This window comes from Electrona antarctica (genome assembly GCF_951216825.1).
Source record: "Electrona antarctica genome assembly, chromosome: 3".
In the NCBI taxonomy this organism is placed as follows: Eukaryota; Metazoa; Chordata; class Actinopteri; order Myctophiformes; family Myctophidae; genus Electrona; species Electrona antarctica.
The window spans coordinates 47033105-47046925 of NC_136808.1; the positions used below are offsets into that span (position 1 = coordinate 47033105).

The following is a 13821-nucleotide window of genomic DNA, read 5'->3' on the forward strand; positions in this document are numbered from 1 at the left end:
TTTTCCCTCGAAACAACTGAGCGAAATTTGTGTAATCTGTTATTTGCATACTTCACATTCACCGATAACGTGAAAATAAAGAAGATATATGAAGCCTGTAAAATGGGTATCTAACGCCCAATGTGCACCAACGTTTAAAACCGTTGGAGACAAAAGACTGAAAATGGTGTCATAATGTTCCTTGGTCCCCAATTTCAGTCAAACAACCCATTTAATAGCCCATCAGTCAGTGCGTAGCGGAGAATTTCAACCGCTTTTGCTTCTGTCTTTGGTTACAAAACCATACTCGCACGACGTTCTTTTTGAGGTCCAACTTTTCAGCTATAGCCGCTATTTTCTCGGATGATGGTCGAGGCTGTACGGCGAAGTAAGCCTCCAAAGACCTCTTTTCTGGCGCCGCTATCGAGGTCCTCTTGCGTTTCTTTTCTCCTCCGTTGAAAATGTCAGGTTTGTTCATTTTGTCCCTCTGGGCCCCTTCAGCCTCCTCCAGCCATGCCTGGAGGATGGGTTTGAGCGCAATCATGTTGTTGTGGGAGAGAGTTAACGACTCGAATCGACAAATTGTACTTTGGCTTAGTGATCCCACGCCGGGGATTTTAAGATTAGCCAGAGCACCACCTACGTCCGCCTGGGTCACCCCCAACTTGATCCTCCGCTGCTTGAAGCGCTCTGCGAACGCTTCCAACTCCCTTGGGTCTGTGTCCGAGTCAGTCATAGAACAAGGGAGTCCGTTATTAGTTAGTCCTAAAACCCCCTGACCCCCACCACCGCAGTGGCTAGGTAAAAGACCGTGGTGCGTGAGGGGCGAATTCATGTTCATAGCAACCTGGTGAGAGAGATGGCCCAAGCCGTGCATGTGAGAGTGCGGGTGGGCAGAGATGAGCCCTCCACCCAGCCCTCCACCCAGCCCTCCACCTCCGCCACCTCCACCACCTCCGCCACCTCCGCCACCCCCGGACCCGTCGTGCGCGCTGGGCATCAAAGACAACGACGGCGAAATGATATGGTCCATGAGGTCCGCTTCCTGGTTCTGGTGGTGGTGGTGATGGTGGTGGTGGTGATGGTGGGCCAGTGGCACGGTAGAGTTCGAAGAGCATGGCACTGTGTTCATCGTGTGGTATGTCGCGTCGGGCTTGAAGGGATGCGTCTTGGGGTGAGCGTGAGACACGGCGATGTCCACGGCCGCCAGAGCCTCGGCGCGGGCCAGGAGGGTCTCATCAAGGCTGGCGAATATGTTACTCTGCAGCTGCAGTGACCAAATGAAGGGAGAGGAGATGAAAAGATGGGAAAAGGCAAGGAAAAAAAAGAAAGAAAAACGGGGGAAATCATGAAAAAGATCTGTCAGTCGGGACCTTTGATAACAGATATAACACAGAGTAGCCTATATATGTCTTGAAAGCCCCAAGTCATAAAAATTAAATAGTAAAACCGGGCTTTTGCTTGAGCATGCTTTCAAAAAGATCACAGGCGATTCGGGTGATTTCCGTGGAATACATGAAAAATACATTAAAGCGCGCGTCTTGGCAGAATGTGCCTCGGAGCGCCCCTTGTTATTACGCACTCGTCGCATTCGGCGGTTCATGCAGCATGCATGCATGGGCACAAAGGAGGACAGGGAAGTTTTCTGGGATCATTTACCTGTGGAGTTTGTAGACAAGCTCTCCTTATGGCTTCCGAGCTGGAATGCAGGGATGTGTATTTGTGCTCGATCTGAGCCGGATGCATGGCGAAGTGCGGCTGTTTGCTGTTCATGGACATCATCTTGGCGAGCTTCTCCAATTAAAGTGCACAGGAATAAGGAATAAGGGGGTAAAAACGGCTACAGGAGCTGGGAAAATGTCATAGATACACGCTGATCCTTTGCCTGTCCAGTAATGATGCAATATCGTTCGCTGAGCAGTGCCGAGTGCGAGAGCCTTGAGCCCGGAGATCACACAGAGATGCCTGCAGTCTCAGACGCACTTATCTGTCTACTATTTCCCACTGCTGGGGATGAGAGAGGCTCTTACACCTGAGCGCCTCACATCTCGTCAAGCCGCGCTCGGCTGCTCTCGCGAGACACACACACACTGCCAGAACAGTGAGCAGGCTGTCAGGTTGAGAGAGAGAGAGAGAGTGAGAGAGAGAGAGAGAGGGAGAGAGAGAGAGAGAGGGAGAGGGAGAGGGAGAGAGAGAGAGAGCTCTCAAAGGCCGGGCAGACAGTTATAACTCGAGACCAGACGCCTGTGTTTTAAGCGCTAAATACACAGTATAGCACAGGTTTATATTTTAGGCCTGTCCTGGATGGATGCCTTAAATGATTAACTTTAAAGCAGTGTAATGCGGTCTCAACAATACCCGAACCAGTTTTCTATAGTTCAATAGTTTAGCAACCCAATTAAATATATATATAAAAAATATGTTATGGTTCAGCTGTTATGGTTATATCTGTCTCAAGTAAGTTCCGAACTCTCAAGCTCATGTTAATTTGCAAACCCACCACATGCAAACCATGCTTAGCCGTGCGCCTATTTTCACGCCATAATAACCGATATACAGGTTACGGTGTAGGTGTAGGCTTATACTTATATGCAATGCATGTGCATGGTGAGCTTTTACATATAGGTTATTTTATATATTTTTTTACATTTTGAACAAGTTCACTTCAAGGTGGTAATATTTTTGAGGGGCTTTAGTTCAATGTTTGTTTTGTAAACGCCATTGAGAGAGAGAGAGAGAGAGAGAGAGAGAGAGAGAGAGAGAGAGAGAGAGAGAGAGAGAGAGAGAGAGAGAGAGAGAGAGAGAGAGAGAGAGAGAGAGAGAGAGAGAGAGAGAGAGAGAGAGAGAGAGAGAGAGAGAGACACATCAAGCATATATACGCTAAGGGGATGGAAAACCCTGGCTGATGGTCAGGTCACAATGTGCACCTGGTCAATTTGCTCAAATTCTTTTAGGCTAGCCAAGCCAACATTTCCAAAATGATCTTGGCTTGGCCCACCGTCATGCATGTTCTGAATCTGAACCCAAAGTCTAGTAATGAGACCCCCGCCTTATAATTAAAGCCCATCATCTCCAGATGAGCACTAAACAAATTGATTTAATACACCAGTGTAACCTTGTACACAGTCTTTATCTAAATTAATTAATCCCAATGAATTAACACTTCATTTATTCAAACCGCAACGGTTATCCAATTAAAATTTCATGCCGTGATTAGAGGTATGTGAAATATACATGATATCGTTAAATTTGCATAATAAATAAGGGAGCTGTCTGCTACATTGGAGTTGCTGCGCATGTGAGGTCTCGGTAATGTGTTTTCCTCCTGTACACCATGGCTTGTGTTCTTTGTGATAGTGGTATAGCAACTAGCACGTCGATTGCACCCAAAAATGTTAGGGAATGCAAAACACCAAAATTATATAATGGCTTAAGAGCCAACATATCCTTGCATTGAAAAAAATAAAATAAAAGGGGAAAACCGACAACGCCCACATACATTTGAAAATGAAAATAGAGAGAGAAGAGAAAATCTATTATTACATCTATGGTATTACAAATAATGCATATAACACTAGGGTTAAGGGGTTGAGGGCTATGTGCTCAGAGCACTGTACACATCTTTAATACAATTTGTAACTTCATAAAAAGCACCACCAAATGTAAGGCATTTGATTAAACCAGTTCTGACATCATTTTGAGTATTGTTTTATTTCCAGACAATCCAACTAATATGACATTGAAATGCTCCATTCCAGTTCCATAGAACATTCATTTAGTATTCATGGCGATTAAATTCCAAGATCTTTTTTTTCTCTTTTTTTTAGTACCATTTCATCAAGAAAATGGGTGATACTACATGTTTGTACTGCATAGTTTCTAAGATCGACATAAAAAGGAAACTTGTAGAAGCAAGCTAAATTTCCAATAACTACTGCTCAGTAGAAATTGTTATTAGAAAAGTACAAGTCCAAACTTTATCATGGCGCTAGAAAAATAATGTCCAAGGATACAAAGGAATTCCACAGAACATGCCACTAGATGCTTCTTACACGTTTAGATCTACAAGACTGGCCCCCAAAAATCCTTTAGCTGCCACTGAACTTGGTATATCCACCAAGGAAGCAGACAGAACCTAGCACCTAATCAGCCACCTTTTGTGTTACACAACATTACTACAATAAACAATGACATCTGGCATCCGTTAAAAGATCAGAGTTCAATCCCCTTGGATCATGGTATGGGTTTAAATTGAAACTCAGGGTTTCGCAGTGCATGATCATTTAACGGTGCCCATGTATAGAACACTAATGGGGCATCAAGTGATGAGAACACATTGATTTAACAGTGTATAATACACTCACTGACCAATGGGTTCAATTTGTTCACATGCGTTTTGATAGTTTTGTTGGACTGTTGAAATTAAAAGGACTGTGAGACTTCCGCTTGGTTGGCTGACTGGTATTCACTGTATGTCTCTCTCTCATTGTGTTCCCAGGTGTGCCGGCGCAGCCAGAGGACAAAGGACTTGCAAGGGGTTCCTGGTGTTGGCCGGCAGGGGAGAGATGGCCGGAGGGACTGGCCTTATTCTCAGACAAGGGATCAACCGGCACATCATAAGACAGTTCATCAGACTGGGAGGCGAGCGCATGGGCGCCACCCTCCCCACATGATGACACCGGCCTTGCAGCTTGTTTTTCCATAGACACTGCTTGAGCCTCGGGGGCAATCCCGGTTCCATCCGTGACATTGAAAAAACACTGGCTTTGCTCGTCACTGAACACATCAAAATGGTCTTCCACCATAGTGCCACCTTCGCCACATGTCAACATGACGGGGCTAGATTTTGGTTCTGGAATGAGAGTGGTGTCGAAGGCGGTGGAAGAAGGCGAGGAGGCAAGGGATGGTTGTGAGCCACGACTGCTGGAGCTCTCTCCCTCCAGCATCATGGAATCCAACTCGGAGATTTTGTCAAGATAAGCGGCATCCATGGAGGCTTCACTGGAGTTCTCAAAACGATCAGACTCTTTGAGATTCTTGGATGTGGCCCCTTTATTCATCAGGGGCGGTTCTTTACTTGGACCAGGAGAGGACTGTTCAGTGGATGTGGCGCTCTGCCAAGCCCCCCAGAAGGCAGCCGAGGGTTCAACTTCAGCACTGAAGGATGAATCTTTATCATCATCTTCAGGACCTTTGCAGCCGGTGGAGAACTGGTTCTCTCTGGTGGTGGTGGTGGTGGTGGGGGCGTTGATGCTACTGTTCCCAGACCCGACGAGTTCCTCAAAACTAAGCCTCCTCAAGTACGATGCCTTAAAGGACACCTTTTTCTCACTGCGAATGCCTGGGCTTTTCAGAGTCAATGAGCGGAAAGCCGAGGATGGAGTGGAGGGCAAGAAGTGTGACGATGTGCTATCCATGTCATCATCTAGCCCGGCCAGCCTCTCGCCAAACCCTCGCCGATTAGAAACTCCTGCGGAGGTCACTGTGGCTGGAAAACTGCAATTGCTGCCAGTTAGAATGTGACATTCTGCTTCTATGGTGTTGCTACAGACCAACTCCCTCTCGTTGTCACTCAAGCTTTTCCTCATCATCTCGAGTTTCTGTTGCTCTGTGAGAGCTCGTTGCCCCGTCTTGCTGTCTCCGGGTGAGTCCTGCAGGTCTGGGAGTCTCTTCTCAGGCTCACTGACCCGAGATTCCAGATCTTCGATGTACTGGTCACTGCGCTCCAGGGCCCTCTTCAGGTGGTCCACATCACGTTCATATTGCTGGATCTTTGCCTCAAGTGCTGCCACTGTATAACGACCAAACCTATGGACAGATAATTCAACATATTAAACTCTACATGATGTTCACATACATAATTACAGAAAAAATAATAATGACTGAATTTAAAAATGTGCTTTACACCGCTTTGGGTCCAAGTGAAAACCGATATTCAGTTAAAACTAACTGTTGTATACTTATTGAAAACATATTATTCCATGTCATTTGAATGTTGTCAAATACATCTCCAACATAAAACGATGGTTTGGGACATTTAATTTTAGTTTCCTCAATCACACAACCAATATTTGTCTTCTGCTTAATTTAATGACCCTCTAAATATTTCTGATTTACATTTCCTCAAATTATTTCAGCAATGATTGAAGGAATCTGACCTAAGGCACAATAATTATGTCATCACCTTTACTGGCTAGTGATGATTTATCCATCCCGATTCTTGACATCTTTAGCTGCCACTGTCAGAATCAGTTTAAATAACCTCATTAGATCCCAATTCTTCTGAAGTAAATTCATCTAAAATATTTGCCCAAGACTTATTCTTGACTTTGACACAGATTCAGATTATAGGGTGATCCAAAATCAGTCTTAACTGCTGGTGACCACCCCATACAATGTTTCGGGCATGTTAGATAATCAGTGGACAACCAGAGGTCCACATGCTCAATCTACAGTATCAATTTCTTGCCTATAGACGAATTTAAAAACGGGTCTCATGGTCGCAGCTTACGTATTTCCTGTAGGCGGACTCCACGTAGCTGTGGGGTTTAAACACTCACCAGGCGCATCTCTTCTACTACAGTGAACGGTAGAGTGACTGATGTTAGTCTGCCTCAAACGTTACTCTTTTACCTGCTTTTTACTAACACTAACATTACAAAGATGCCCAGAACATCGAGATGAACCTGTGTAGTTTATGGCTGCTCCAACAGTAGTGGCAATATTCCCAAAAAAACCAAAACGGAATGTCAAAATATCCACCGTGGTGACAGACCAGAGCCATTGAGTAATGGTTGAGACGAAGCAGTGAAAGGTCCTGAAAGATGCATAACGTCAGTCTTACCCAATACCCAATCTTTCTGTTTTATGAACACAATGCTGCTGTACTTTATACCTCATACTAAGCATTTAAAGTATAAGGTATAAAGTATTACTCAATGGCTCTGACATTTTGACATTTCGTTTTTTTTTTTTTTAAATGTTGCCACTACTGTTGGAGCAGCCATAAACTACACAGGTTCATCTCGATGTTCTGGGCATCTTTGTAATGTTAGTGTTAGTAAAAAGAAGGTAAAAGTAACGTTTGAGGCAGACTAACATCAGTCACTCTACCGTTCACTGTAGTCGAAGAGATGCGCCTGGTGAGGGTTTAAACCCCGCAGCTACGTCGAGTCCGCCTACAGGAAATACGTAAGCTGCGACCATGAGAACCGTTTCTGAATTTGTCTATACTGTATGAACACAAACAGGCACTGGCCCCTGAATATTATCTACTAAAGTACCTATTCTAGGCAAACATAATAATAATAGGCGAACATTCTGATTCTGCGAAAATAGATAGAGCTCACACACAACTGTAACATGTTGAGAGCTTGTACAGGCGTTATTTTCTGTGAAGAGATGCGGTGTAGACTGTGAAAAATCACACTTTGCGTCCTCAACTTCGTCTTCAATGTTTGTGTTTACACAATCACTCAAAACTGGCCATTAATTATCAATGGCATTTAATGTTTGTGTTGGGACAAACACTCAAAACTGGCCATTCATTATCAATGGCATTTAATGTTTGTGTTTATATGCACCCTCAAAGCTGGACATAGGAGGGGCTAGCGCCCCTCAAAAATGAGCGGGCCAAGTATAGATCCTGGGGGACACCAGTCAAAGATGTATAGGCTTTAAGTGGTTAACCTTGATTGTGGACATTCTCACATGCAGGCATGAGATATTGTTGTGCCTCAAAAACAACAAAAATGTGTATTCATACACAATGTGTATTTATGTAACGCGCTTTTGCACCAATTCCCTACAACATCTTACAATACAGCTGTTTTAACTTTTAACCCATCACCAAGAGAACACACAATACAAGATTGACATTAAGTGAAACATCGTTTTATTTCCTATCTGTGCCAGTTTGGCTTTTCTCTGTTACTGTAAATAAATATTATGATTTTAGACAGTGAAACTAAATTATAACCTCCAACAGATTGTTTAAAAAAAATTCACTGTCAAATATGACTGAGTTAAACACAATTTAGCCTACTATAAAGATAAATACAGATACATACTTTGAAGGAGATCTGCTTGCCACTTCTGATTTCAGACGCATATTCTCTTGTACAAGGTCGACATTCTGAGACCGCAATGTCTTGTTAGCCTGGGGGTATGAAATAAAGATTTAATACACAGCAAACTGAGACAGGCCTCAACTTGTTTTGGATTCTTATCCAGCCTAACTTGCATGAAAGATTTTGCACATAATATCTTCATAGACAAAAGCTTAAATTAGTTTATGATATAATAATGAGATTTCATTCATTATCTTTGGTTTCTAATCTATCCCATCAGAGACTATATGCTTCTCTTCCACCGGGGTTGAACCTGTTCCGAACTTTTTTCCCCCACCCAATATTGAACCAGTTCAGGTTTTCCACTGTAAATGAATTGGTTCAGAACCCTAAAAGTTGGTTCGGAACTGGAACCAAATAAGTGGCCGCCATGTTCCGTGAAACCAAGGTTCCAAGAATCTAGAATGGAATAAGTTCAAGAACCATGTTTTTGGTAGAAAAGGGGCATAAGTGGCGCAGATACTTTTACGTGTGGAGTTGGCAAGCATGATCACATGGGCTTCCTCTGGGTGCTCTGGTTTCATACAGAAACCAGTAATATACGCACATCACTTAGATCCCCTTTCCACCGGTTGGTTCCCAATGGGAACCAGTTCAGTTCTTTTTGGTTCTTAGTCCATGAGCCTGAGCTCCAAAATTAGTGGGGAAAAACTAGACCTATATTAAATTGTTTATAGGATCAATAGTAAGTTATCATGTAAATTAATACATAACCCTTCCACAGTAGTAGCTTTTTCATATTTTCAATTATTTTGCATATTCTCATATATGCCTCTTTTACATTTAAAAATGTAAAATTTGTGTACTCAATTGGGGAAGTTTCATGGTGATAACAATCTAATATTAGGTATGGTCTTGCCCACTCAATTCAGAATTAACATTCCAATTTTGGAGCTCTGGCTCATGGACTAAGAACCAAAAAGAACTGAACCGGTTCGAGCCAAGGCTCTTCATCTGTTCAAACTCTGACCAGATTAGCAATACGTTTTGTTCTATTCAGACACATTCTAGTATTGTCTACCTTTATTCGTTTTAAAAATGTTGACCATGTATGGCTGTCTTTCTTTCATTAGGGGGGGGGGGGGGGGGGGGGGGGGGGGGGTACTGTCGCAAAGAAAAACACCACTTCAAAGCTTTCTTTACGGCAAATTAAACTTTGGCTTTTAACCTCTTGTTGGTACTCGTCTGATGGAAATTACTTTTAATGACCTGCGGCTGCGACGACGAGAGAACGTCACAACGTAGGTTAATTAATGCTCATTTATTAATCTGATAATGTTGCCTGCTGAATATAGACACAGACACACAAATCTACACTTCATGGGGTACTTTTTTTTGGACCGGGTGGTCTGATGTAAATACCTTTGTGCTCCTGCTAAGAGTAGAAAGGATAACTAACTAAGCTAATCAAAACGCTCATTTATTCATCTGATAGTGTCGCCCACCGAAAATAAACATAGATGCAGATGGATCTCCGATCTACACTTGTCAGTTGTCATTAACCTCTTAAACCCCAGGGGGGTCCAGGGGGAAAATCCGCAACATCGGAGTTGGAACCGGAGACCAATTGGGTCTCCATTGACCCGCTGAGCGCTGTTCAGAGGTGGACAGCCGCTGCCCTCGACAGCAGGGGCAATGGGGCTCAAGAGGTTCAATGTCATTTATTTTTCGGTGTTTGAGGCAATTTACTGCAGTTGGGTAAGACTTGCTCCCATTGCATTCGTTCAGCCTAGTGTCAATTGAATATTTTGGTACTACTCGGGTCAGAGTATCGGGCCCGGTTCGGAGTACTTGAGGCCCGAGTACCGATACCATTATCCGTATCGGGACAACTCTAACCAAAAGCCATGCATCCTAGGGGGCGTGCCACTTGGAAAATCATCACCATCCAACTTAAGCCAGTGCATTTCAATGCATTATGTTGTCCGGCGATACTTTTCCAGTGCGAGCACATGTCCAACTCAAAATAGAATGTTTCGATTCATGTTAAGTATGAAAAGAAAGTTGCCTTCAGAAGTAGGTAGTTCATGCAAAAGGTCATCAGTAACTTTTTATATTGAAGGTTGCATACCTCCTTAAGCTTTTCCATGTCTTGCTTTACTTTACTGTAAAGATCTGTTGCAGTTTGCAGCTTGTTTGCCCATTCCTCCAGGATGTTGGTGTCAATACCTTGGCCCTCGGTTTCAGCCATACCAATACTGCAAGGATCCAGCACAGCCATACCAATACTGCAAGGATCCAGCACAGTCGTCAGTTGTGACTCCAGACTTTGATTCTTTGTTTTCAGCTCATCATTTTCTCTGATGAGACCATCGATTTCATCCTGTTGGACCGAAATGAGGTGAAAGAATAAATTAAATGCATTAAAGGAACATATAGCTGGCCTCATTTAGAGGCCTAATATCAGAACCACAAAAGTCTAGGCTGACATTTATATTGTGACAACTTATGCCATGTATCAGAGTAGCTCGGCCTGAAGCCCCAAATCTCCCCTGGCCAAAGGGGGGATTCCCTTTGGGCTTTAGCGGTAGATGTTTGGTTTCCCATGCAGGACACCTTGGCTCAAATCAAGTGTTACATTGGTGGTGTGACCTGGATCAGTCTCCCAGAGTCCCATGGGGGGTAAATGTAGCAGATCGGCTCCGCCTGAAGCCCAAAATCCTAATATCTCCCTCCCCTGACCAATGGAGAATCCCTCTTGGCTTATAGCTGTAGATGTTTGGTCTTGGTTTGAATGTCGAATGTTACACCCACATTACCAACACCCATGATGTTTAAAAATATAATGTTTGGATCAATTCTGCTTCCTCATACAGGGACACTGAATAACTCATTGTAGCTTCGTAAGGTTATGAAGAAAACCATACCTCATACTCGCTAAGAAGGAGCTCTCCTCTGGTTTTTCTGAGATGTTTCCTTACAGAATGGCTCTTACTATGCTCACTATCAGTAGTGCCTCCTGAAAAAGTAGAATGGAAGTAGAACACACAGATCAAATTAAGTAAAAATGTTCCATATTATAGGTTGATGACAATAAGATTAACTTCATTATCCCCGCAAGGAAATTGATACGTTACAGCAGCATAATGTAAAAATAAACAACAGACAGAAAAACACATATGGACATAATCACAACATAAAATAAAATGGTGCATTTATATAGCACCTTTATCCAAGGTGATTTACATAGATTGTGCATTTCATTCACCCATTCACACACACACATTCATACACTGATGGCGGAAGAAACCATGCAAGGCACCAACCAGCACATCGGGAGCAATTAGGGGTTCAGTGTCTTGCTCAAGGACACTTCAAGACTGACTCTGGGGGAGCCCGGGTTCGAAATGGCAGCCTTGCGGACCTCAGACACAGGAATATAAGCATTGGGGGAGAACGTTCTTATGTGTTGTATAGTCTGATTGCGGTAATCAAAGCGACATAACCACCAAAAATAAAGAAGGGAGTCTGCCGTGCCTCAACGTATGCAAGCCTGGTGCGTCACAGGAGCAGGACAAGGACAAGTTGGAACACAGCAGAATGTAGAGAAGACACTGGAGCAACTCAGGTAATTGAAGCTAACTATAAAGATAAGACTGAAGTGTCCATGATGGTACTGCATCTTCCTCAGAGTCCATCTACATAACCACCACTTAATTAAAAGTAAAAGTTGGTGTCACTGTGGAGGTCATTGCTGTATTCAGTTTGTTTAAATTGCCAGATTGACAGGCAAGCAAATAACTAGTTATTTAGAATATTTCTAGCAATATCGGTAACACAGCGACACTGGTTTACAAAGTAAGAGGTAGGCCTATGTATTTCATAGCAGTATGTATTTCAAGCCAGAAGAACACTTTTCATAGCTGTGGGGATCAACGGGCAATGAAATTTGAACACCGCAACCACCCCAAGGCGCCTCGAGACAGGATGCGACAGTGTTGTTATAATATGACGCAGAGATTACAAGTATTTTTAGCTTGAGGAGACCACTTTTACCCATTTCCCCCCCTCACTGTATGTTTCTTTTCCCTTTTTACCTCCTTTATGATGAATTCCTGTTCTGTTCTTTGACTATATAAAAGTGTCTATTTGTACGTCTCTAAATGTGTTGATGAATTGAACAAGGTGGACCCTCTTGTAAACAAGTTTTGATTGATTGAAATATTTATTAACAGTTTGCAGAATTACAGTACATTTCAAGCACAAACTCAATACAAAGACTGTGACTGTGAGTGGACGATCCAATTAAGCATTACACTTGTTTACAAGAGGGTCCACCTTGTTCAATTCATCAAAAGTGTAATGCTTAATTGGGTCGTCCACTCAGTTAAGTCTTTGTATTGAGTTTGTGCTTGAAATGTAGTACTGTAATTCTGCAAACTGTTAATACATATTTCAATCAATCTGTCTGTGTGACTGCTGATGAATGACGGTGATGATCGTCGTCGCCATCATGTCGTCCCAGTGTCCGTCCGTCCGCCCCCCACCCCCTCTTGTTTGCCATTAAGTTTACGCTCTTATTTTCGTACAGTCTGTGTTTAAGCAAGCAAGCAACTCACCAATGATTTCTCTGCAAGGATTCTCTGTAGTGATCAGAACTCTGCAGGTTGGGCACTGGCTGGCATTCTTCAACCACATCTCCATGCAAGTTGAACAGAACACGTGGTAGTTGGCACAGATGACGGGCTGACGAACCTGTTCAGTACAGTAACGTTTTGCAAAATCATGTCAGATGGAAACATGCAAATGAATTCAGCCGATGTTGGGACTCAAAAACACAATGCACGACCAATCAACGTTTGCTATAACGTACTGTTAGTTTAGCTAAAGTTAGCCGCTTGGCATCGCGTCAGGTTTACAAACAAACTACAATGTCAAAGGCGATTACCTTTCCGAGGCATATCTGACACGATATGGGCAAAGTTAGAGAAAGTGTGGACGATTGGAAACTGTGCGCCATGTTGTTGATGGAGGAGACAGTAGAGTGTACTGTACGGTGCAGGGAGAATTCTGAGAAAGCTTCACTTCACAAAGTTCCCACTGTTTGTTTATTCTACCCGGCGCCAATCGCCCTCCACAAGTACGGAAAGCCAGGAAGCTCAAACAGTGCCATCGCCGCTGTGTGTGCTGTAGATAGCGTTTCCTGGTTGGCTCGCGGTCCCCTCCCCTAGAGCCTTAGATCCCTCCCTTAGCTCCGCCCTTGGTTTCTTATTAAGACCCCCGTTTCGTTTGCATTAGCCATTAAAGGGGTAGTTCAGATTTTTGGAACTTAAGTTGTATGAAATACTTGCCATTAATATAGTGGTTGCAACTGTATTAATTGATTGCCCGAGTCCCGAGTTCTGCCCTGGTTTTGGTGAATATTAAGTAGTTCCGGTCATTTTGTGGGGGGCACTGGGGCCACGCAGTAAAAGTAAATTAATCCAAAAAACTAACGTAATTTGTATTGTTGACCTATTTCTAAAATATTAGCATGACTTTCGTTCAACTTTGACCCCTCCATCACATGGAACTATTATTTGGGCGTATAAGCCGTATAGTGATATGGACACAAAAAACATAGTTCCGTGTGATAGAGGGGAAAAAATTAACGAAAGTTGGTCGAACTCTCAGACCAATAAGGGTTAATTTGGCTTCTACTATCAATTATTTGGGCCTAGCTGGGGACTGGACGGTCCGGACCCCCTGCTGGAATCCCCCTCCCCCATATACC

At 43.4% G+C, this 13821-nt stretch overlaps 2 protein-coding genes across 2 annotated transcripts; both read right to left on the reverse strand.

The window, feature by feature from the left end:
* Positions 1-226: 226 nt before the first annotated feature.
* pou4f1 (POU class 4 homeobox 1) lies at positions 227-1761 on the reverse strand (the record flags this gene model as incomplete). Its single annotated transcript, XM_079496831.1, has 2 exons — positions 227-1246; positions 1639-1761. 2 exons carry the CDS (start codon positions 1759-1761, stop codon positions 227-229), a joined length of 1143 nt encoding a protein of 380 aa, XP_079352957.1.
* Positions 1762-3671: 1910 nt separating this feature from the next.
* On the reverse strand, positions 3672-13263 carry obi1 (ORC ubiquitin ligase 1). The gene is made up of 6 exons (XM_079496830.1): positions 12997-13263; positions 12668-12803; positions 10976-11067; positions 10180-10431; positions 8049-8137; positions 3672-5787 (listed from the first exon to the last, which is right to left on the reverse strand). The coding sequence occupies exons 1-6, from the start codon at positions 13066-13068 to the stop codon at positions 4365-4367; spliced, it is 2064 nt and encodes a 687-aa protein (XP_079352956.1). The 5' UTR covers positions 13069-13263; the 3' UTR covers positions 3672-4364.
* Positions 13264-13821: the final 558 nt, after the last annotated feature.

Bases quoted from the DNA above. Each gene is read 5' to 3' on its own strand.
- obi1 (XM_079496830.1), bottom strand. From the start codon at position 13,068: ATGGCGCACAGTTTCCAATCGTCCACACTTTCTCTAACTTTGCCCATA. The intron at 12,804-12,996 runs GTAATCGCCTTT...TGTACTGAACAG, and splicing joins GTCAGATATGCCTCGGAAAG to GTTCGTCAGCCCGTCATCTG. The intron at 11,068-12,667 runs GTGAGTTGCTTG...CTACTTTTTCAG, and splicing joins TCCTTGCAGAGAAATCATTG to GAGGCACTACTGATAGTGAG.